This window comes from Myotis daubentonii, chromosome 8 (assembly GCF_963259705.1).
Source record: "Myotis daubentonii chromosome 8, mMyoDau2.1, whole genome shotgun sequence".
Lineage (NCBI taxonomy): Eukaryota > Metazoa > Chordata > Mammalia > Chiroptera > Vespertilionidae > Myotis > Myotis daubentonii.
In genome coordinates this window covers 4,026,979-4,050,003 of record NC_081847.1, presented here as the reverse complement: position 1 = coordinate 4,050,003, position 23,025 = coordinate 4,026,979, and the positions used below count along the sequence as shown (strand labels likewise).

At 57.5% G+C, this 23,025-nt stretch overlaps 1 protein-coding gene across 1 annotated transcript in view; it reads left to right on the top strand.

Moving 5' to 3' along the window:
• CDH4 (cadherin 4) overlaps positions 1–23,025 on the top strand; it is a 341,583-nt gene that overhangs the window by 228,972 nt on the left and 89,586 nt on the right. Inside the window, exons 3-4 of the mRNA XM_059705157.1 lie at positions 4,108–4,334; positions 18,867–19,055. Of these exons, the coding sequence (XP_059561140.1) occupies positions 4,108–4,334; positions 18,867–19,055 (416 nt within the window). The remainder of the gene's footprint in view (positions 1–4,107; positions 4,335–18,866; positions 19,056–23,025) is intronic.

The window sequence follows — 23,025 nt, the reverse complement described above, 5'->3', positions numbered from 1 at the left end:
CTGGAAAGGGACTCTGTCCTGCCCACGCCTGTGCTGCGTGGGCTACAGCGCCCACCCCGAGAGCTCCTGATTCTGCACCTGGGCTCCCAGTGGGTGAGGAGCAGGATCCCAGCGGGTCGGAGCCCCACATGCCGGCTGACCCCGCACAGCCTGCAGGGCCCCTAACCCACCCCGGCACTCCCAGACCAGTCAGGGCCCCTCTAGATGACCCCACAGAAGCCGGGGTGGTCCAACCATCCGAGTTATTGTGCCCCAGTCACCTCCCCCTCCAGCCTCCGCTCTGTCTTCCCAGGCAGACCCAGAGCTGGCACCAGGGGCCACACGTTTGTGGAATGAATGACCTTGTGTGACCTTGGGCAAGTGCCTCATCGTCCTCAGATGGGTGGAGAGCATGCCAGCCGGAGCGTGAAGGAGGCAGGCTGGCGTCTGTCCAGTGTCTACCCTGTGCCGGTGCCGCCCGCCCTCTGCTTCTCCCACGTGAGGGGACAAGGACCGTGCTCAGAGCAGCCACTGCTTGTCAGTCATAGACCTGGGGTTCAAGCCCCATCCCAAAGGGGCCGGGCTCATGTGGGTGTGGCTACAATGCACACCCCCCACCATGAACACCACTGCCCGCAGTCCCCACAGGGCACACGGTCCCCACAGGGCACACCCCCCCCACCATGTGCACGGTCCCCACAGGGCACACAGTCCCCACCATGCACATGGTCCCCACAGGGCACACGGTCCCCACCATGCACACGGTCCCCACAGGGCACACCCCCCCACCATGCACACGGTCCCCACAGGGCACACGGTCCCCACCATGCACACGGTCCCCACAGGGCACATCCCCCCCCCCACCATGCACACGGTCCCCACGGGGCACACGGTGCCCACAGGGCACGCTGGCAGGGATGGCACCCTGACATTGACCATCTGTTGGTGTCTGCGGCCAGGGGACAGTCATGCTAACCCCACCCCTCCCAGGCCTCCTCTGGAAGCAGCGCTGACTCTTGTGCCAGGGCCCATGCACCCTGCCCTTCTCCCCAGCGCTGACTGTCCAGGTGCCCGGCCACCACCCCGCGGGGGACGGAGGCCTGGGGGCTGGACTGTGTGTGTTTAAACTTTGGCTTTAACTTCTCTCAGGATATCTTCTCTCTCTTGTCAAGTGTGTTAAACACTAATGGGAGGGATTAGCGCGCGCAGCGATGCGCACAGCAGTCGGGCTGTGGGTAGGCGTCAGGGATCCCGAGTGGGGTCCAGGATGGAGGAGGCGCCCTCCAAGCAGGTCTCCATCAGTGGAGCCCAAAGGGGCTGTGACCTTTGTGGCACCCCCACAGCTGATTTCTCCCCAGGAAACGACGTTCCGCCTCACAGTTAGTGCTGGGTCTCTGGTCCCAGAGGGCAGAGCCACAGGCAGCCCCACGCAGGGACCGTGTGGCCATGGAGGCCTGGGAATCGCAGCCTCCGTGAGTGGACAGGAATCCCCCAGGGTCAGATTTCTCTAGGCAGCGGCAGGAAGTCCCCAAGAGGACCTGGAGGCCACATCGCTAGGCATCCGAGGGTCGCCTTGCCCCTCCCAGAGAACCAGCCTCACGTGGCAGGCCAGGGTTCCGATCCCGCTGCCTCCGCTTGCCGCTGCCAGAAGGTGAGGTGTCTGTGAGCCTCAGTTTCCTCAGCTGCAAAATGGGACAATGCCGCCTGCCGACTGTGCCTCCTGTCGGCTCGCGCGGGGTGCTGGGCATGGGGAACGAGGCACTTCCCCGAGCGACCTCAGGTGAACTAGGGTGGATGTGTAATTCTGAATTTAAGTCAGAATACAGTCCAAGGTTTTCCGTATTCGATGGTTTTATCTAATACATTGAGGGAAACACTTTCTAGCGATGCCACTGCATTTTAAATTTCTCCTTAGGACAAAGAGAGAAATTAGATCAAAAACAAATACAAATATAAGGTGACGACCCGTCGGACGGAGCAGATCGCCCAGGTCGTAGTCACACTGAAGCCGGACGCGGGGCTTCCGGTTGTCGCAGGCCCCCTGCTTGTTCATGCCTGAATGGGTTCTAGTTAGACACAGGCTGGAAGGGCGCTGGCGTGTAAAACCCACAGACCATGTGAGCACCGCGTGGGGAGCCCTTGACTGAGCCACAGGTGTGGTGTCTCAGAGGTTGGACATGGCAGCCGTTTCTGGTGGCATCATCTCCGACACCCCGAGGGTCCCGGCCGCAGGGGACGCCATCACCTGAGCAGCCCGCCCGGCTGGGCCGCCAGCTGCGCTGCTCTGAGGGGCGTTGACACCTGCACAGGCGCCAGCACAGCCAGGGCCTGTTTTTTCAACGGGACGCATGGCCCGGATCCCGAGGCTGAACCCCGGGCTGTGCAAGCCCATTGGTGTTAGAAACCTGCTCGTAGAGAACAAAGGTGCTCATCTCTGCATCGAGGGCTAATCTCCCGGCAGTCACGGCGCTGTCATGTTTGTGTGTCTGTGTCACAACTGGCGGACTCCGTGTTTGCCGATTTTAATGTTTGCCGTGAGGAGCGCTGCTCTAAAGCAGCTCAGAATTGTCCTGTCACATGAAAACAAGGCCATGGCTCCTCTGTCAAAGGGACAATTCCACGGAGCCAAGGCCACTCACACCCCACTCTGTCCGCACGGGGGCTCCACGTGTGGGCTCTCCTGGGCCAGGCGAGGCAGAAACGCCTGGTTTCATCCCATTTAAAAACGTTTTATAATCAACCGGCAAGTGGGAGGTGCGGGTAACTGGGGCGCTGGGGAAGGTGAAGGATTTGATAGAGGGAACACGTGTTATTTGTTATTTCTGAGCAGGCGACGGTAACTGGTGAACGCGGAGGGAAAACACTGCACCGGTGTAGCCGCGAGGAGCTTTTTTTAGTTTCTAGAATAAATAGCAATTAAATCATGTAAGCAGTGACAGTGAAATTGCTTCAAAAACCGATCCTCCCACCATAATTGCTGAGGGACTCACATTTTTATAAATACGGGGTAACTTTATCCATCGCTCTTATCAGCAGGATGTGACAGGGGCTGCAGGGCCTCGGAGTTAACAGGCACAAGGCGGCCCGGGGGCGCGTGCGTGGAGGGTGCGTGCAGGTCCAGCGCCGGCTCCGGGGGTGTCCCTGTGCGGAGTGGCAAGCGCCTCACTGGGGGCGGGCAGGCCGGTGCCTAACTAATGTTTGGGAAGCAAACACCACGCCTGCCTGGCAGGGGGGTAGCCTAGCTGCCTGCACTCCGCCTCCCGGTCACCGACAAAGCACCGGCTGCCCCGCGGTCGCTGCCGGCCCATCGCCGGCCGCCGGCCTGGTGGACAGTTCGCAGGGGCCAGGTTTGTGTCCAGAATAAAACGGACCTGAGGCTGCAGCGGATGCAAGCCCTGCCCAGAGCTGCTCTTCTCCGTCCCGCACTTGGCCGTCTTGGGTGGGAAATGGCCACTAGGGCCTTCAATGTCTGTGGGGCGCAGTTTGTGTGTGGTGGGCGCAGGGGTCGTGCTTCAGGTGGACAACACCCCGCACCCAGACTCCGAGATGCCCGCAGGAGCGCGGCACAGCTGTGCTAGGTCTCCCGAGAGAGCGCGGCACAGCTGTGCTAGGTCTCCCGAGAGAGCGCGGCACAGCTGTGCTAGGTCTCCCGAGAGAGCGCGGCACAGCTGTGCTAGGTCTCCCGAGAGAGCGCGGCACAGCTGTGCTAGGTCTCGCGAGAGAGCGCGGCACAGCTGTGCTAGGTCTCGCGAGAGCGCGGCACAGCTGGCCTAGGTCTCGCGAGAGCGCGGCTCAGCTGGCCTAGGTCTCCCGAGAGCGCGGCTCAGCTGGCCTAGGTCTCGCGAGAGCGCGGCACAGCTGGCCTAGGTCTCCCGACAGCGCGGCACAGCTGGCCTAGGTATCGAAAAGCCACCACTGGTTTTTAGTTCCTTTTTCTGAGGCCTCTCCGTGTTCCCCAGGGGGAGAGAGAAAGTCCCAGACCTGACAAAATACATCCCTGTCATGGCTGATTCCTGCTGTCCTTAGAAACCAGACCTGCCTGGAAGGAAGCCACGTGACCACGCCTGCCTTTCCCCTCGCCCACCGCCCACACCCCCGCGTCCTGACCCCCTCTCCCTCCTCTTGCAGTCAAGTTCAGCAACTGTCTGGGGACCGAGGGGACGCAGTATGAGACCAGCAGCATGGACTTCAGAGTCGGGGGAGACGGGACGATCTTCGCCGCCCGGGAACTGTGGATCCCGTCTGAGGAGGTGGCCTTCACTGTGACCGCGTGGGACCGCCAGATGGCGCAGCGATGGGACGCCCTGGTGCGGCTGCTGGTGGCCCAGACCTCGTCCCCCCGCTCTGGACACAAGGTAAGGTGGGCCGCCGCGGTGGTCATGGTGCATGCCTTTCCTTCTCAGGCCCCTGTACCCTGCAAAGGCCCCGGAAGACAGGCCACCCCGGTGGCTGGGACAGCAGGAGGGGCCTCAGCAGAAGGGGGAGGGGAGGACAGAAGGAGGGAGAAGACAGGGAGGGAGGCAGGGAGGAGGCGGAGGAAAAAGATGGAGCGACATTCACCACCCTCCCTCTGACTTCACTTCCCCCAACTTGCCTGCAGGGCCTGTCTCTGTAGGTCGGAGTGGGGTGAATTCACCCTCCCCTGTTCCTAAAAGGCCTCTCTCATTGCTACATTGCCTAGCAACCCATGGCCAGCCCCCCAAATCCTCAATGTTAGGGTTCACGTGTCCAAGGGAGCCAGGTCTTAGGCCTTCTCTGCTGGTCCCATGTTCGGCTGCTGCATCGGCCTTGGGTGTGGGGGCTGCGGGGCCAGCAGGGAGGTCCCAGCCCTGCTGCTCATGGCCGCCTGCCCCAGGGACAACTGGTGGGGGGAGAAAGTAGGTGAGGCCCCTGACAGCCCACGGGAGGCCTGTGCGGTGCGTGTCATCGGGACTGCATGTGCGGCCCGTTAGCAAAGGAGCACACGGTGAAGCAGTACAAGGTGACGTTCACAGCTCCCTCGGGAGAGGGCCCGTGGGCAGTAAAGAGTTAAACCACGCTGACCAGAATCCTTTCTATCGACTTGCCCAAAACCTTATGCAAACCTGCTGTCTGAACCTCACTGGGACAGTCTGCAAGTTTCCCCAAATCTCTTGGCCACGGAACCCTTTTCATGGAATTTTTGGCAAGAGAGGTGTTCCAGGGAACCCACTTTAGGAAAATGGGGTCTGCATCTTGTTTTTAGAGGTGGTTGCGAAAGAGAATGTTGTGACTCAGGTGGCAGCGTTCTCATTGGTGAGCTGACCCCACGGGGAGGGACGCCTCGAGCGCCTTGGGACACTTGAACCAGGTGTCCCCAAGGCAAGGGCCTCGTCCTGTGGTGACGAAAACCAGGTCCGATGACTACTTTTTCCTCTCTCCTGAGTGGTTATCACAAGCCGTGTCCTGAAGAAAAGGCAGTGAGCAAAGCCAGCCCCAGGGCAGCCCCGGGACATTGTCCCATGCGGGGCCCCTCCCTGCAGGTGGCGGGGGGGGGGGGGGGGGGCGGGGGCAGAGGCCAAAGGACAGGAGAGCGGTAGTAAGCTGCCATCCCTGACTCTGGTGCAGACCCTGTGTGCCTCCTGAGCAAAGAGCAGGCTCCTTTAAGCCTCAGATAAAAGGCACTAATTGAGAACATGCCTCTTGTTAGGCATGTTAATGAGGAGGCTCTGATGTGGTCAGCCCCTGGTCCTCCGTGGAAGGTGGTTGCGATTAGTCCCGGTAGGAGTGCACCGCCAGCCCAGGCTGGTCTGGCAGAACAGGACACGGAATCCGTGCCCCAGGCCTGGAGCATCTGTGGGGCTGCACAGCCACGTGTGTGAACTGTGACCATAAGAGACGGCGGGCAGTCTGCAGCCCACCGACCGGGCCTGGTTCCAGTCTCGTCACCTGCATGGCTTCCTTTTTCCTTTTACTCTGAACCCAAAGCAGCCTGGCCTGACTTCCGGATGTCACACAGACCCTGCTCTATGTGGGATCGTCTCTCCTAACCCTCACGTGTCCACAGTGGGCACTGCAGACAGAGAAACTGAGCCGTGTGACTGCAACCCCTTTGCTACATGGGAGAAGCGATATTCTAGAGAGGAGTGAAAAGTGGATGTTAGTGCAGTGGAGCCCCCTCGTGGAGGGGCCTGCCTGCCGGGCTGTGGGTTTGAACCAGGGCATCTCCAACTTACAGGCTGACAAGGCAGAAAATCATATCTAAACATCGATGTCAAGAAATTATGAAAAGAATAGGAAATGAAACACAAAGTAGAAAGAAGGAAACAGAAAAACCAAGAGGAGAGAATATATAGACAGAATCAACAGACAAAACCTGGCTCTATAAACTACTAAGCCAAGCCCTGGCCGGGTGGCTCGGTTGCTTGGAGCATTGGCCTGTACACCAAAAGGTTACAGGTTCAATCCCCAATCAGGGCACATGCCCAGATTGAGTGTTTGATTTCCAGTCAGGGCACATATAACCGATCAATGTTTTTCTCTCACATCGATGTTTCTCTCTCCCTTCCTCTCTCTCTTAAAAAATAAGTAAATAAAAAAAATAAAAGCCTATCTTCAAGCGAGGATTACAATAAAATAAACTACTAACCCAATCAGGTTGTATAAGAAAAAAGAAATTGCAAATTATCCTAATCAGGAATGAAAAGAGGGCATCGTGACCAATGTCATAAACTAAAAGAGCATTTGAGGATATTATGTATGATCTGTGCCAACCTTTTGAAAACACAGGTGAAACGGATAACATTCTAGAAATATATAGCTCACCAAAACTAGCATGAGAAGGAAATCTGCACTGTTTATTATTCCAAACAAAATTTAAATTCAAATCCTTATCATAAAGAAATGCCCACACCATCATGGCTCCACTGGTAAATCCTACTTAAGCCTTAAAGAGCTATTGAAATTAATCCTGTACACATTGTCCAGAGAGCCGAGCAAGAGGAGTCATTCCCCAAACAAGCAAGCACCATGTCCAAACCACCGCGAGCTCTTCTCAGAGCCAGCCAAAACCTTGAAAGAACAGCAGGGAGGTCATTATAGGCCAGCCTGCTCACAAGTAGATGGAAAAAAAATACCCAAACAAAATATTAACAAACGAGTCCAGCCATGTATACATAAAATAAGCCACGGCCACACCAGTGCGTCCAAGAGTGCAAGGTTGTTTAACATGTGGAAGTTAGTCCATGTAATTCAACACAGAGTAAAGTGCATAGTGATTGTAAAATTTCACCTTCATTCGGGATGAAAATATTCAGCCAATTAGGGAAAGAAAGGACTGTCCTTAATACTGTAAAGGGTGTCTTAATGCTGAAAAGCAGACAGCAAGCCTCAAGTCTACAAGGCCTTCCTTGACATTGGAAAGAGGACAAGGTCATTCCTACATCACATGCTGGGGGTTCAAGCCAAGGTTAGGCAAGAAAAGGAGATCAAAATAAATAGGACTGACATTTGTAGCTGACACGATGTGACTGAAGATCTGGAAGAACCTGTAGGTAGCACGCTGCAGTCAATGAGTGAGGGTAGCAAGGATGGAAAAGCCATCCTCCCTCTACAGACCGGAATAAATCATCAGAAAATGAAATTTGAGCCGGATATGAATTACGAAAGTATAGAAATGGTCATGTAACTAGAAGTAAGCCTAACAAAACTGTTCAAGACCCTTCCATATTATTGAGAACAATTAAAGAACCCTTTAAAAGGGAGGGGTGTGCTACTCAGCAGGGAATGCCGATTCTACCCAAAGATTTCTGCAGACTCAGCACATTCCCAGCATGGTTTTTGCTTGTTCGTAGGAGGTTAACAAGCTGACTTTACATTTTTTAAAGGGAATGCAAAGGCCAAGAATGGCCTAGAATAACAGGAACACGGGACTTGGACATCAAGACACACTAGTAGACCCAGCCAAGCGTCTCGGCCTCACGCTGTTGGCATTTGGGGCTGTCCTGCACAGTAGGGTGTTGCCAGCAACCCTGGCCTCCACCCGCTGGAGGCCAGGAGCACCCACACCACCCCATATGCAGCCAATGCAATCTCCAGTCATCGATTGCAACGTTGCCCCCTGTGGCAGAACCACTGAACTGTTAGAGCTAAAATGGTATGGTTTGGGCGCGAAGAGGGTCAGATGGACAAATGGAACAGAAGAGTGAGCCCAGAAAAAAGATGTTTAAACCTTTAATAAAAGGTCATCTTCATAAAGGCATCCCTTTTGTACAATAAGATTCGCCCACTTCACATAGACAGTTTGGCAAATTCTGTCACGCACATGCTGAAGACCCTTGGTTTTTGTAGGTGTACCAGAGGTCAGCCAGCCAAGCGGCAGGCCAGCTCGGGCCTGCCGCTCGCCTTTCGGTGGCCTGCAAGCTAAGAATGGTTCCTACAATTTAAATGGTTGTAAAAGTGTTGTATTAATAGCCTTGGTTTCGCTCCATGGCCCCCAATGCCTAAAATCTTTAACTCTCTGGCCCTTTAACAAAACGTTTGCCAAGCCCTACTTTGAATAGGGAGGGAGGACTGTCTTTCAATAGTGACACTGGGCCCACGGTGCCTCCCACGCACACCCCGCCACCAGCTCCCCGTGGACTGTGAATCTACGTGAGCAAGACAAGGCGAGACGACTGGCAGAGCATGTGAGGACGGTGTCGTGGGGCCGCCTTCTCACACCTCTGCTCACCAAAGCAGCCACTTAAGAATGAAACGTTGAGCCTGGGGATGGGAGAGGGTATTTCTGACACCTGACAACTAAGGACGCACATCCGAGTGCACAGAGGATGTCAGTCACCGGGTGAAGGAGGAGAGCCAGGCTCGGCCAGTGTGGCCGCATCAGCCTCGCAGGGCAAGGCAGACCCGGGCTCCACACCGACAGTGATAACACCCATATGGGTGAGGACGGGTGCAGTTGGCATTTTCCTGCACTCACGTGGGGGTGTATTTTGGTGCAACGTCTTTAGACCCTGATGCGGCGTGCTCACTCATTGAACATACGTGTAGTCAAGTAAAAGGAAACCACTTCCTCTACTCACAGCACATCCGACACCGAAGGAAAGAGCTCTCTGCCTGAGCTGCTCTCCAGCTCCACAGACACAGCTGGGGGTCCTACCACGCAGGCCCCAGGCTCGGGGTCCAATCCCAGTCCCAAGCAGCAGCAACATGAGTGAGTGACATGCGTGAGGGGAGAAGGCAGACACCAGGCAGGACACGCACACTGTGTGACTGCACACAAGTGGGTCCCCGTGTGTGACAGTCGGGACAGAGGTCGCCTGTGGGAGGCGGGAGGAGGAGCTGGGTGGGGCCAGAGAACATGAGGCAGGGCTTGGGGGCAGGTGTTCATTCTCTGATCATTTAACTGCTCACTGATGTTTTAAGCACTTGAATGCAGGTAGTTTGTAATTCACAATTTTTTTATATTTTTTAAAATATGTCTTATTAAGTTTTTACAGAGAGGAAGGGAGAGGGATAGAGAGTTAGAAACATCGATGAGAGAGAAACATCAATCAGCTGCCTCCTGCACACCTCCTACTGGGGATGTGCCCGCAGCCAAGGCACATGCCCTTGACCAGAATCGAACCTGGGACCCTTGAGTCCGCAGGCTGACGCTCTATCCACTGAGCCAAACCGGTTAGGTTTCTGTCGGCAGAAGGTTCTAGAAACAGGGCCTCCATTAAAGGAGCAGTTTGCAGTGTTGGAAGTCTGGGGGCGCTCTTAGAAAGGGAGCCTGGAAGCGACGCCCTGGAGGGGCCTTTCATCCCCGAAGGTCCAGGCTCCTCCGTGCCTGTTGCTCAGTGGCCCTGGGTGGAGCTGGGCAGGCCGGCAGCTTTACACTCAGATGAGCCGTACAGATTTGGCAGCGCTTCTCCTCCCCATCCTCTCCGCTCCTAGCAACTGCTGACAGGCAGGCGTCGGGCAGGCTAAGCGCGCCTGGGTGGGGAGAACGCTTGGTGTGTGTAGTCTTGCAGGAAAGCCGATAGCAATTCAATTAGAAAATGCAAATGCGGTCACACGCTTCCCTCGAGAGTGCCGAGCGCCTCGGGGATCCGAGCAGTAGCCCGGCCACAGTACTCGCTGACGAGAAGCGGCCCCCCTTGTCAGCTCGGGCGCAGTGGCACTTGGAAGGGCAATGGGGCCTGTGGGTATAGTTTGCAAAGAGGAAACCGTTGTTTATGAAGCTAATATTGGGTCTTACGGCTGCGTCAGCATTTATGAAAGAGACTCAGCGCAGCGACACCCCTGTGTCAGACTGCCCACGGCCGACCGTGTTCTTCCCTCGGGCTTCTGCCCCCCAGGCGTGTGGGCTGAGTTGTGTCCCCCTGAAACTCTTGTCGGAGCCCTAACCTACAGGCCCAGAGAATGGGCCTGTGTGTCTGCAGGGTGAGCAAACGTCACTGGTGAAGCGAGGCCGGCGGGGGCCCGACCTCACCTGCCTGGCGCCCTATGACGGGCACACAGAGGGGAGCGCTGTGACAGAGGTCGGGCGGTGCTTCTGCTGGCCAAGGGCCCCAGCGGTGACAGGCCACCACGGCACCTCCAGAGGGGCCTGGAGAGGCCTCTCCTTCCTCCGGAGGAACCTGCCCGCCCGCCCTGGACCCCAGACTTCCAGCCCTCGGAGCTGAGGGGGAACGTCTGCTGTTGAGGCACCCAGTCTGAGGTGGGGGGTGGTGGCCCCCAGGCACTCACATCAGGGGTGGGACCTGTGTCTTACTGCTGAGGTGGAGACTCAACCCCCGGGAGTGCAGATGCCCCATCACCCTGAAGGCAGGATGAGTCCCGACCTGGGGCCCACCCAGCGCCCCAGACGCCCTCAAGGCCTCTTCGTTCAGCCACTCGGGTCTCCACAATAGCGAGAACCAGGCTTGCTGAGCCCCGATTCTTTAGCCCCGTGTCCCGTGGCCTGTGACCCTCCATCCCCATGGTCTCCCCTGCCCCATCCCCACAGTTATCACCCCTCCATCCCCATGAGTGTGTCTCCATGGGCCCAGGTTATTTATAAAACAGTGGAAGGGAGGACCTGGTTGAGAACCATTCCTGTGTCCACCCGAGAGATGAGGCGCCAGAGGTCAGGCCCGCCGCATGCGGATCCCCGCGTGGCCTGTGTCCCCATGAGCGCCAGAGGGCTGGTGTGCAGCCTGAACCCTGACACACGGGTCCAGAGCTTTCTCCAAGGAGCCACCTGGGGCTTGCATGCCAGGTGTCATCTTGGGGAAGCAACTGAGGTCGCTAGGTGCCGCCCGGAAGCAGCGAGCTGGTCCTCCTGTCCTTTCCCAGAGACGGCCCTGCCTGTGCGCTGAGAAACAGCGACTCTGTGGCAGCAGTGTCATGGGCCATTCCCGTTCCCAGCCCCTCCCCTCAGACAGCGCCACGCGTGAGGCTGCTGCAGACCCGCTCGACGGCCGTGGGGGTGAGACCCCTGTCCCCATGTGCTCTGTGCATTCCTCCACGGCAAAGACCTGCACAGCGGCCGGCAGAGCCCACAGCCCTGTCAGTGCCCCACCCCAAGGTGGGTATTCAACAGACGAACAGGGCTCCCCAAAATAATCGCCGCCTTTAACTCTTCGTAGGGGTGAAGGCGGGAGTGACTGTTCTCATCGGGTGAGAGTCTCCTTTGCCCTGGCTTTTCCGATGGCAGCCCCGGCCCATGCACCTCAGCTGCCGGGGGCTGCGCTCTCTGGGCAGGCAGGAGTCACAGGGTGGAGGTCACACTTAGGCGGTGCTCCAGGCAACAAATGGCCTCACAGGGCAGCCCCTGCAGCTGGACCAGGGCACAGCCAGGCTGAGGAACAGCAGTGGCAGCGGCATGGTGTCCTCAGTCACCTTCCCCGGCCGGTCCCCGTGGAGGACACTGCCCGGCACTGTCTCAGTGAGACCTGCTGGGACAGGACAAGACAAGCGAGCCCTCACAGGTGACTTGCTGGGCCCAGGGCAGTGTGGGGAGCAAGGGGGCAAGAAAGGGCATGTAGGCAGGGAAGCTCCCGAGGATGACAGTGGGGGGTGCCCGGGAGCCACTGCCTGGACCTGGTTTTGTCTGGTTAGGCCTCAGTCAAACCCTTCCCTCGTCCTGGCCGTGGCCTTCCAGAATCATCCAAGCAGATGGAACTGACCTTTTTTGTCACTAACTGACACCAACATGAACCACTCCATTCATTTCCACCATTAACAACTCTGGGAAAAGTGACACATTTTGGCTTAACTTACTAATTTAAATTTTTACTGTGATTTTATTTTTCCCTGTATACTGAAAGGTGATTTCATTTCAGATAGTTCTCACTAAACATGATTTCTTGATTCTCTAGAGCAAGTCCTCAACCAGGGCATGGGAAGACATCTGGGCTGTCCCCGCAGGGGGCGCAAGGGGGGCTGCTCCACACCCCACAGTGCCCAGGAAGCCCCCAGACAGTGATCTGGCCCAAAGTCAGCTGTGCCAAGGGGTAGACCCTGGTCAACAGTCAGGTGAGGGGCAGCCCAGATACTGGGGGTCTTGGTACAATGGGGAGGTGAGAATGGGGGAACAAGGCCAGCCACATGGTAGTTACATACACACATGCACGCACACACATGCATACATATGTGCACATACATATATGTGCATACACATCCACATATGCACATGGGCATACACATGTACAAGCATACACCCTCAGAGCCACAGCCCACATGCCACACCCACCCTTTCAGCCAAGGGGCAGAGGGGACCCTGGCCCTGGGCGCCCCCTCCCCAGGTGTAAGCGCGGGCAGGCCAGCCCCACCTCACGTGGGTGAGCCCGTGACACAGGAGGGACGGGTGCGGAAAGTTAGCGCCGAGGCTTTCCGTTCCAGTGGATGATGCAGAAGTGCTTGTGCTGGCCACTCAGGAAACCTTTCTCTGGTGTCTGTGGAACTTTCCAGAAGGAACCCGCCTTAGAAGAGACGGGAAATGAGGACTAGCGTGGAGCTTGTGGGGAACCACGCGTTCGGCCCCCTAGTGTCATGGACGGAAGAGCACGCTCAGCTACGTGCCTCCTCAGCGCCGCAGGCACGCCTGTGTTATTTAAATGGCTCACAGCATCTGCTGGTAAAGAGTGGCGGTGTCTCTGTCCTTTTGTTTTCTGTCAGTTAAGCACCATTTCATTCTGTCCGTCCTTAGCTGCCATGGAAACCAGGCGCAAGGCTGCGTTCAGTGCCCTGGCTAAGTGTTTCAAATATACGTGTTTGCAGGTGAGCAAACTGTGCCGCTTCTGAAACATACATTGAAGGGAAGGAGAACCAGCTGCATAGACTATAGTGCCTTTTTTTTCTTTTTAAGAAATTGAGTTATTGTCGCTGACAATCAGCAGCAGGTTTGACATTTGGGGGAGGGGCGGGGAGGACACGCTGTTCCTTTATTAAAGCATGTTTACCCCAAAGCTATGAGGAAGCAGAAAAGGGAGGACGGCCGAGTGGGAGACACAGAAGAGTGGAAATGGCATTGGCATCTGGGCACGCTCCCCCGCCCAGTCCTAAGGTGAGTCGTGTCCATTCATAGGACAGAAGCAGTGCGGGTTCCCACGTGTTTCATCCGGAGGACAGCCCCTAGGACCTGAGCGACCTCGGGACTCCAGGGCCCTGAGACGTGGTGTTCGCATGCGGGGCCTGGGCCGTTCCCAAACATCAGAGCCGCCTGACGAGCCGGTGTCGGTGGGTCTGGGTGTGACAGGTGGAAGGCTGGACACAGTTCATCAAAAGGAAGGAAGGGCCCACAGGCTGGGTGGAGATTGCTGTATGCGCCCTGGAACGAGGGAGGGCTGGTCGCGGCCTCCTCGCGGGCCTCCCAGACCTTCCATCCTGGGCGAGCACGGATCCACCCCTCGGCCACACACAAGGGTCGTGCAGACTGTGGCGAGATAGACCGGGAGAGCAGGAAAAGTCGGGGAGTTCCCCCCCCCCAGTTCTCTGCTCATGCAAATTGCAACAAAGGCCCCCTCCAGAGAAGCCAGTCTCGGCATTAGGGGGTCTGCCCAGCTGCGCTGCCCATCAGAGGAATTGCTGTCCTGCGTCAGGGAAGCTGAAGATTACATCTGGGGCAGGGCCGACCTGGAGCCCTTGATTGAGGAGAGGCCTCGAAGATATCAGTGGTCCCCATGCGGGTGGGCGTGTCCCACGGGAACCTAAAGGACATTGTTCCGTTAATTGCGTTATCAAATCAGGTGGGCTTGTGTCATGCCGTTTTCTGAAACGGGAGAATCTAAGGTGCTCAGGAAGCGTCGAGCAGGCCCGCCCAGGACCCGGCGGTTGGGAAGGCCTGTGGGGACAGCAGGCTGTCATCTGGGACCCTGCCTTCAAAGGGTGAGCTGCTGGGCATCCTTAGAATGTTGCCACATTCGGCTGGCTTCGGAGCAGCTTCTACTGCGCTACCTTCTCGGAGAACGGGAGCCTCGCTCCCCACACAGGTGCCCAGTCCCGGCCGCCCAGCTCTCCCGCGCTCCCTCCCGCCCGCTGCTCCTGAGGCTGGCCCGGCCCAGCCCTTGCTCTAGTGTCCCTGCGTCTCAGAGGCGCTCCTGCAGCACCGTGGAGCTCCCACGTGGTGCTCCATCTCCCGGGCACATCCACCATGCGGACCCCTGGCCCACCTGGGGAGCCTAATTTGTTGGGTCAAGACTGCGTGGCCCTCGGCATTCCTATCGCCTGGAAACACACATCGCTCACTCACCTGCCAGCCAGTCCACACCCACCTCAACCTTCATGGCGGGAGGCCCGGGGAGGCACCCAGGGCTCCTGCCCCAAAGGCCAACCCTGGGTTATTACACCCCCCGTGCAGTGACCCCCGAGTGTGTTAGGGGCCGGCCCGCTGGCTCGCAGCCCGCGCGCACACCTGGCTCTTCATAACCCTGTGTTCTCAGTCTGTGCAGTTGGACAGAGAGAAGGAAACATTATACCAGGGGTCCTCAAACTACAGCTCGCGGGCCACATGCAGCCCGCCGAAAACATTTATCCGGCCCGCCGGTGTTTTTGCTGCCGCTGCCTGTCCTGCTTAGCAGCCGACTCATCCCGGGCCCGCAGTGCGCATGTGTGGAATGTCTGAGGGACAGTGAACTGGCCCCCTGTTTAAAAAGTTTGAGGAGCTCTGCATTATACCTTTGCATGGTGACTGGAGGAGGTGCGTGACCGCCCTCCTCCCAGGCACTTTCTTTTCCTGTTTTTTTAAGGCGATAATTTAAAGCCTGGCCCAGGTCAGTCTTGCATTATTCATCTTTCACTTGCAAGGGACGCTGGGAGGAGGTGGCCCACCTCTAGGTGACAGTGATGAGTCCCTGAGGGCCTCACCTGGGAGTCATAGTTACACTCACAGTCAGACAGCAGTCCCCGACGAGGGGCCAGGCGGGCGCAGGTGGGGGCCTGGGAAGGGAGCTCAGGAAAATGGGGTGCGGGATAAGGGGCCAGCAGGTGGAGGCGGAGGACAGGTCACTTGGAGTGCAGGTTTGGGCCGGGGAGATGCGGGTGGTGAATGATGGGATTTGGGGGCATCATGAAGCTGGCCCAAGAACTTGGGGGCTCAGCCGGGCATTGCTACATGCCGTGCTCCGAGAGGGCCCGGGTCACGGGTGTCCGGGACACACTCCCCCATCCAAGTCCCTGCCTGTCACCTTGGGCCTCCCGGAGAGGTGGGAACGTCCTGCTGGTTGAAGCGGGCGCAGAGCTGGCGCCGATTTTCCCCAGATTTGTTACTACATTTGTCTCATAGCTTTAAAATAGTCGCAAATACAGGCTATTTATTTAAACAGCACTAGGGAAATTAATGCCGGGCCAGCTCTTCCTGAGCAAATGAAGATAAAACAGGGCGTCTGGGCTTTTCAATGGCTTTTTGAAGCCCTTTAAAGTTCTGTGTCTATAACTCAGAAGGCTCAGGCGAGCATCTACTGGGGCCCAAGCACCCCGCTGAGGCAGGCCTGTGCTCTCCTGTGGGGCGCGGTTAGGGTGTTTTGGCCAGGTTCAAGCCTCGGACTAATGAAAGGACAGGGTCCTCTCATTGCCACGTGCAAGTCCCAGCTGGAAGGCAGGGCCCTCCCAGCACAATCATAGCCACGGCTGTGGTTGTGAGCTTGAACCTATGGTCCGAACACGTGGCCCCACGTGCCTTGTGATAGAGTTCGGGTGCATGTAGTTGAGTGAGGTTGAAACTCATGAGAATGCTGTGAACAACGTGATCACGCCCCTACTTTGCCTCGTGGCATCTGCTATAAAATAAAGGCACGGCTGGTGGGTGCTGTCGTCTCCTCATCAGGGAGCAGCGTCCCACCGAGACCCAGCTATTATTCTCTTGTCTGTCTTTCCTTAATCCTTTCACCCCCCCCACTTGGGATCACCCCTGGCTGTGCCGGCGTGGCACACTCTCCCACCGTCATGCGGGGTGTGGGGGCACACGGACAGCCCCCCAGAGGCTATGCTTGTGGCGGGGGCTCCCGGGTCATGGTGCACGAGGTGGGTTGGGCGGAGTCTGCCTGCTGCCCTGTGCGGACATGCTCAAGAGCAGACCCCGCGCGGCCCCTTCTGAGCAGGGACCTGGGGACGGCGGAGGAGTCCCAGGCAAGGCTGTGAGTTTGTGGAGCACGTGGCGCCTGGAGGGCCCCTCAACACAGATTCCGGGCCCACCCCAGAGGCAGCAGATCCAGGTGGCACTGAGCCTGGCATTTCTAACAGCTCCTGAAGCTGACTCGCCGGGACCTCGGAGCGCTCCCTCCCCAGCCTGGGGTTTAGCACCACGTCTTCAGTGGGGACCCTGGTTTCTGCACAGCCACCTAGGCCAGGACTGGGAAAGGGGTGCCACCTCACAGGCACGAGCCTCCAGCAGGGGAGGGTCACTCCCCGCCTGGTGCTCTGGCCTTGCAGTCTGGCTCCAGGGTTCAAATCCTGCCTCTCCCTAATGAGCTGTACCCTCGGGTGTTCCTTGGCGCCTCTGAAGTCCCCTGCTGGGTCCCTAGTAAAGTGGGGGTGCCTCCACCGAATTAGCGATGTGCGGATTTGGGTGGAAACGGCGGGACGCTCAGCCCCTGTGGCGTGGAAAGCAGCTGCGCCCTGGATGCCGGGAGAGCATGTGGCCAGGACTGTCCTAAATGCAGTTCTGGAGACGACCCACCCTGCCTCTCCCGACAGGCGGTCCCGAGGCAGCGTCCAGCAGTGGGTGCAGTGTCCCAGCCCGCGGCAGCAGGGCCACAAGGGCACACGTGCCTCCGGGGCTCCTTGCTGAGGAAGGAGGACAGTGGCCTGGGAAAGCCCTCGGCTCTGATTGGGGCAAACTCTTAAATTTGGGAGCGGAACACAGAGACAGCAGGGACCGATGGGACGTCCCAGCGGGTCTCTCACGGGAGTGTGGGTGGCCAGATGGGCTTTCCCTTGGAGTAGCTTTAAGTTTGGGCATCTGGGCGTATAGAAGTTTTTTTGTTTGTTGTTTTTTTGGCATCAACAAGGCAGTTTTGTGTGCATGTTTAACTTACTGCTATGCAGCTTTTTGGCAAAACAGAGTGGGAAGTTTCTCTGTCCACAGAGGACGATGCTAAGACCAGCCGGGGGCCTCGAGGGGCCTTGAGCTCAGTTGGGGGTGGAGGGGGGCCCGGCCAGGATTGCTCAGACGCCCCCAGCCGGTTTTGTCCCTCTGCCTTGGCTGTCCTGGCCCAGGTCAGCCTTGCCGTGTGAATTCTCGGCTCAGGGCCCGAGACCCGGCGTGAAGTGAACATCGCCAGGAACACCGGCTGAGGCGCCATATGGGGCGCCTTGAGAGTAAACACGGAGGTGACAGATGTGTAAGTGCCCCGTGCACACATGAAGTTCTGATGGCTCCTTTAATTATAGAAAGCCGTGCATGTGATAGCGTTCAGATACACAGGAATATAAAAGGAGTAAAGTAAAATGAAACCCGCTGGTGACCAGAGAACACAGGCGGCCTCTGAGTGCGTCTGTCCCATCTCTTCTGGATCCTTTGAAAAATAAGACTTGGCCCTGGCCCGTTTGGCTCAGTGGACAGAGTGTCGGCCCAGGTTCGATTCCGGTCAAGGGCACATGCCGGGGTTGTGGGCTCGATCCCCAGGGGCGTGCAGGAGGCAGCTACGCAATGATTTTCTCTTGCCATTGGTGTTTCTATCTTTCCCTCTCCCTTCCTCTCTGAATCAATAAAAAAATATTTAAAACAAAAAAAGAAGTGGCTGGAATTTGGCGAGATGAAGGGACTTAGCCGGTGTCCCGTGAACCCTTGCGTGCACATAAGTGTGAGACCCCAGGTCTGCTCCCCGCCCAGCCCGCGCCCTCGGCCCTCTCTCTGCGGCTCACGCACAGCGCACCTCTCCCTGCAGAGTGCCCACTCGGTCTGGGAGGTGAAAGGACACATTGTTTTGCTTTGTTTGATTACCGGGACACATGGGCGGTTTTAGAAATTTATTGGTCCTTTATTTTGCTATTAAGTTTCTATTCATGTCCTTTTCCTGTTATAAAAAAGATTCAAAATGTTTATTGGTTTCTAAGTTCTGTTTGTATAGCAAGGCTGTTAACCCTTTGCTCCTAGTCCAGCAGTTGCTTTTAAGACCTGTTTTCCTAGCCAGGAGTTTTTAAACTAAAATGTATTTGTCTGTCCCTTTGTGATTGTTTTCCACTCGGGATTTAAAAGCTCAGTCCACTCTATGGGTTAGTTAACTGCATTTTCTTATTTTTTGTGGTTTCTCCCCCGCTCCCCCCACTCCCCGCAATGTAATTCTGTTTCTTTGTGTAGATGCGTCTTGTTTGGTGTTTTCCCTGACACAGCCCCTCCTCACAACATCATCCCGGCTTTCCCTGTGGATCAGGAAAGTTCGGATTCTCTAACTGACGCCGTCTCCTCAGAGCAGAACCTAACCACACGGTGGCTCTTCTCTCCCCCTCCCCACCCCACCCCGAAGATGCCGCAGAAAGGAAGGAAGACTCCAGCCCTGGGCCTCGCCCCGCCTCCCAGCGACGTGCTACTGCCGTGGCCCCAGCACCCACCTTCCAGTGGCCTGGGCCTGCGGAGGCAGAAGCGGGACTGGGTCATCCCACCCATCAACGTGCCGGAGAATTCTCGCGGGCCCTTCCCGCAGCAGCTCGTGCGGGTAAGTGCAGACCCCCTCCTGCATGGGGAGCCCCTCCTGCGTGGGGCGGGGAGCCCCCATGCATGCAGACCCCCTCCTGTGTGGGGAGCACTTCCTGTGTGGGGACCCCCTCCTGTGTGGGGCAGGGACCCCCCGTATGGGGAGCCCCCCTGTGTGGGGAGCATTTCCTATGTGGGGAGCCCCTCCTGCGTGGGGCGGGGAGCCCCTCCTATGTGGGGAGCCCCTCCTGTGTGGGGTAGGGAGCCCCCTGCGTGGGGAGCACTTCCTGCATGGGGAGCCCTCCTATATGGGGAGCCGCTCCTGCATGGGGAGCCCCTGCTTGGGGAAGGTCTAGGCTTCCCAGCCTCTGCTCTGCGGATCTTGCCCAGCAGGTCTGATGGGCTTGCTCCTGGTGGCGGGAGGGTTTGCATTGGTATCTAGGGTTGAGATGTCGCCTTTTCAGTGAGAGTTACACGAATGACAGAGCAGAGAAACCCAGGGGGCATCTAGTTGTCCAGGGCAGATGGGCTGCGTGAGTTGGGTCCCCTGGGTCCCCTCTCTCGCAGTTACTGTCAAGTGACTGCACCCAAGAGTGGGAGGAGGGGAGGAGGGGCTTTGGTTCAGGCCCTTGGCCTCCGACACCTGTCTTTGGCCTGATCATTCACACGCCTTTCAAACAATGACGAAATTGCTGAGCGGTGGCGCGACTGTATGATGATCTTGCTGAAAAGTCACAAGACTTGAGTCTGGACTGTGATTCCAAGTTGGCGGGGGGTTCATAGCCAATGACTGAATCCATCCCGGCTGCGTAGTGAGGGCCCCCACAACCCACAGGCCCTGGCTCGGAGGGCTTCCAGGGTGGTGGCCACGGGGGCGTGGGGGCAGTGGTGCTCCGGGGAGGGCATGGAGCCTCCACACCCTTCTCCATACCTTGCCCTGCATATCTCTCTCACTGGCCTGTCGCCAGTTATATCCTCTATGATTAACTGGCAATCTAGTGAGTGAACTGTTTCCCTAAATTCTGTGAGCTGCTGTGGCCAATTAAGCGATGCAAGAAAGGGTCATTGGAACCTCCAATGGATAAACAGCCACAGGTCAGCAGCGGTGGCAGCCTGGATGGGGGTTTGGCATCGCAGTGGGCATTCCTGAGGGCCTGAGCCTTTCACGGGGCCGGAGTGGGGCGGGGAGGGGTGGCGCTGTCACTGGGTAGGTCAGGGCAGGAGTGAGTTAAACTGTAGGACACCAGCTGGTGTCACAGCGAACAGCTTAGTGGGGAAACCCCACCGGGTGTGAGAGTGTGAGCGGTGTCGGTGTCAGTGACACAGGCGTTTCCCAGCTCACCGCACAAAGCCGGCCCTCCTTCCCCGCCCCCAGCGGGGGAGGGGTTCCGGGCCTTCGCCGCCCGGAGTGGCCCGACTGGGGATGTCGCTGTGAAATGGAGGTAAGGACGTGGCGAAGCACTCGGCCATCGAAACCCCAACCTGGGCAGTTTCCCCGGACTCCCGCCTTCCAGGCCGCCTGCCAACCCCAGCCACTGCAATAGGGCTGTCCCTCGTTCATGCCCCTCCACCCGCCAGGCCCTCGCCGCATCTGATAATCACTTGTCATTTAGTGAAAATTTTTCCCTAATGATTGCTTGTTAATATAAATTTATGCTACAAGACTTCCTGGTAGGCGACCACTGGGAAGCCGGCGTTCCTGCGAAGCAGCCACAGGCACGGCAAGTGCGAATGCCGGCTGCTCGCTGCCCACGGCAGCCCAGAGCTGCCTGCCTGTGTTCGAAGGGGCGGCGACCCTGAAGCGTCCGCAGCAGGACCCCCCCCCCAGCCGTGTGGCTCAGTGGATAGAGCGTGGCCTGCACTGAAGGAAGGGGCTGGGGTTCAGTTCCTGGTCAAGGGCACATAGTTGGCTTGTAGGTTCCATCCCCAGCCCTGGTCAGGAAGTGTATGGAGGCAACCAATCAATGAGTCTCACATCAATGTTTCTCTCTCTCTCTCTCTCTCTCTCTCTCTCTCTCTCTCTCTCTCAGAAAATTATCCTCAGGTGAGGATTAACAACAACAACAAAAATAGATACACAGGGCCTGAAGCTTAGCCCAGATGTTGTCAGGATTGAACAGACTGGCAAGGGAGTGAGCCTTCCATTGTGATTCGGTGCTAGTTAAAGGTTTGTGCTTGTTCTAGGTAAAGGTCACCTCTGGTGGAAACAGGTTGGTCTGACTCAGGGGGAACATTTTCAGTAAAAGGCAGAGAGTAAGTAGTTGAGGCTTTGCCGGCTGCCTTTGTGGTCTTTAAGGTGTGAAAGCTACCATAGGCAACATGTAAACAGAGGGGTGTGGCTGTGTGCTAATAAAACTTTATTTACAAACACAGGCAGGGGGCCAAATCTGGCCCCCATAGCAGGAAGGATAGAGTGAGTGAATGGGTTTATAATGAATACCCAGCACTCTCATCTGCTCACACCCCAGAGGGCACGCGTGTGATGCTTGGCGGGTGTCTGGTGAGCTGTGCCAGAGTGTCCTGCAGGCCTGGCTTTGTAGTTTCTCAGGTTGAGGATCCCGGTACCGACACATGGAACCTTCTTCCTCTGGGCCCGTCCATACACAGACCTGTAAAAGGTGCCAGAGGAGAGACGGCCGCTGTGGACAGAGCCCTCCCTGGAGGATGCCCAGGATCTGCTAGCAGCCCTTTGGGGAGGGCCACCTCCAGGCCAGATGTCCATCTGAACAGGCTGTGAGTGCAGGGTGGGGTGTGGGTGAGGCCTGGCTGGCTGCTATGACGAGCATCCCAGATATCTGAAACCTCACGTGGAGGCTTACTTCTTGCTCCTGTGAAGGTCTCCTCAGGGTGTACTCAGGCCGAAGTGAGGGCCCAGCCACGCCAGGCTCTCCTGGGGCACTTCATCTTCAGCAAATGGGAAACGGGATTTCCGTTACGGCTTCTGTAAAAGATTTGTCTTTTCCAAATGGACTCCAAGTTATGATGTAAGAACTCAGCCCACAAACACACTCCCATAGCCTCGCTTTCTGCTTCCCTCCCCACCTTTCCCGCATTAATTTCTTCTCCCGCAGACAGGTGTTTCCTTTCGGGTGCTTCTCACCTGTCACTGTCTCCAGGAGGCTGATGAGTTTCCCGGCCGGCCGGGGCCCCTGGCCCAGCTGAGGGAGCGGGAGGCGGAGCGAGCAGCACGGGGAGGTGCAGCTGGGATCCGCTCGTTAAGGCGCTTCATGCTGACGGGACAGTTCGGGGCCATCCTCGGGTGCCAAGCGCCTGCGGGTACGGAGATTCTGAGCGGGGAGTCCGTTCGCGCCTCGAGAACCGCCAGGCCGTCAGCTCTGCCGCTCACTCCGAATTCGGCCCCTTCACTGTCCCTGGGATTCTTCCCCCGTGGACGAATGCGGGCTTTGAAACCCAGGGCTTCCCTCGCAGGCGGAGGAGGCTTGCCTTCTGGCAACACTCAGGGTGAGGGTCAAGCAAGCTTTTAAGAAGAGGTGCGTTTCCTAGCTGAGTCTAATCAGCAGCGTTCAGACTGTGCTAACGGGCGAGGTTGTCCAGGGCAGTGTGGGAACTGCCCCAGAGGATGGGAGGCCAGTCCTTGAATTCTGGAAGCAGGTATTTTAACAGACAGGAGGTCGTGCAAACCCATCCTGGGGGCCTGCCAGGGAGCAAGGCCTGGAAAAGGATTCGGAAGGAAGCCCTGGCACAGGTGCTCAACGTGAAGGCAGCGCGTGGCGAGGACGAGCAGGAGAGCATTTCTGGAGCAGGAGCTCGGGGGGCACAGCGGGGCCCTGGTAAAAGCAGCTCCTCACAGGAGCAATGCCGGTGAGCGAACGCGGACTGACACCGGGTTGTCTGCACATTGCCTTGGCAAACGTGGCTCCCATTTCGGGCACATTGCTTCACATCCAGCCGCAGGATGCACTGACCTTCTGCATGAACGGATACAGGCTGGGTCTTTGGGCAAGCGCTCCGTGACGAGAGCTGCGCGGGGG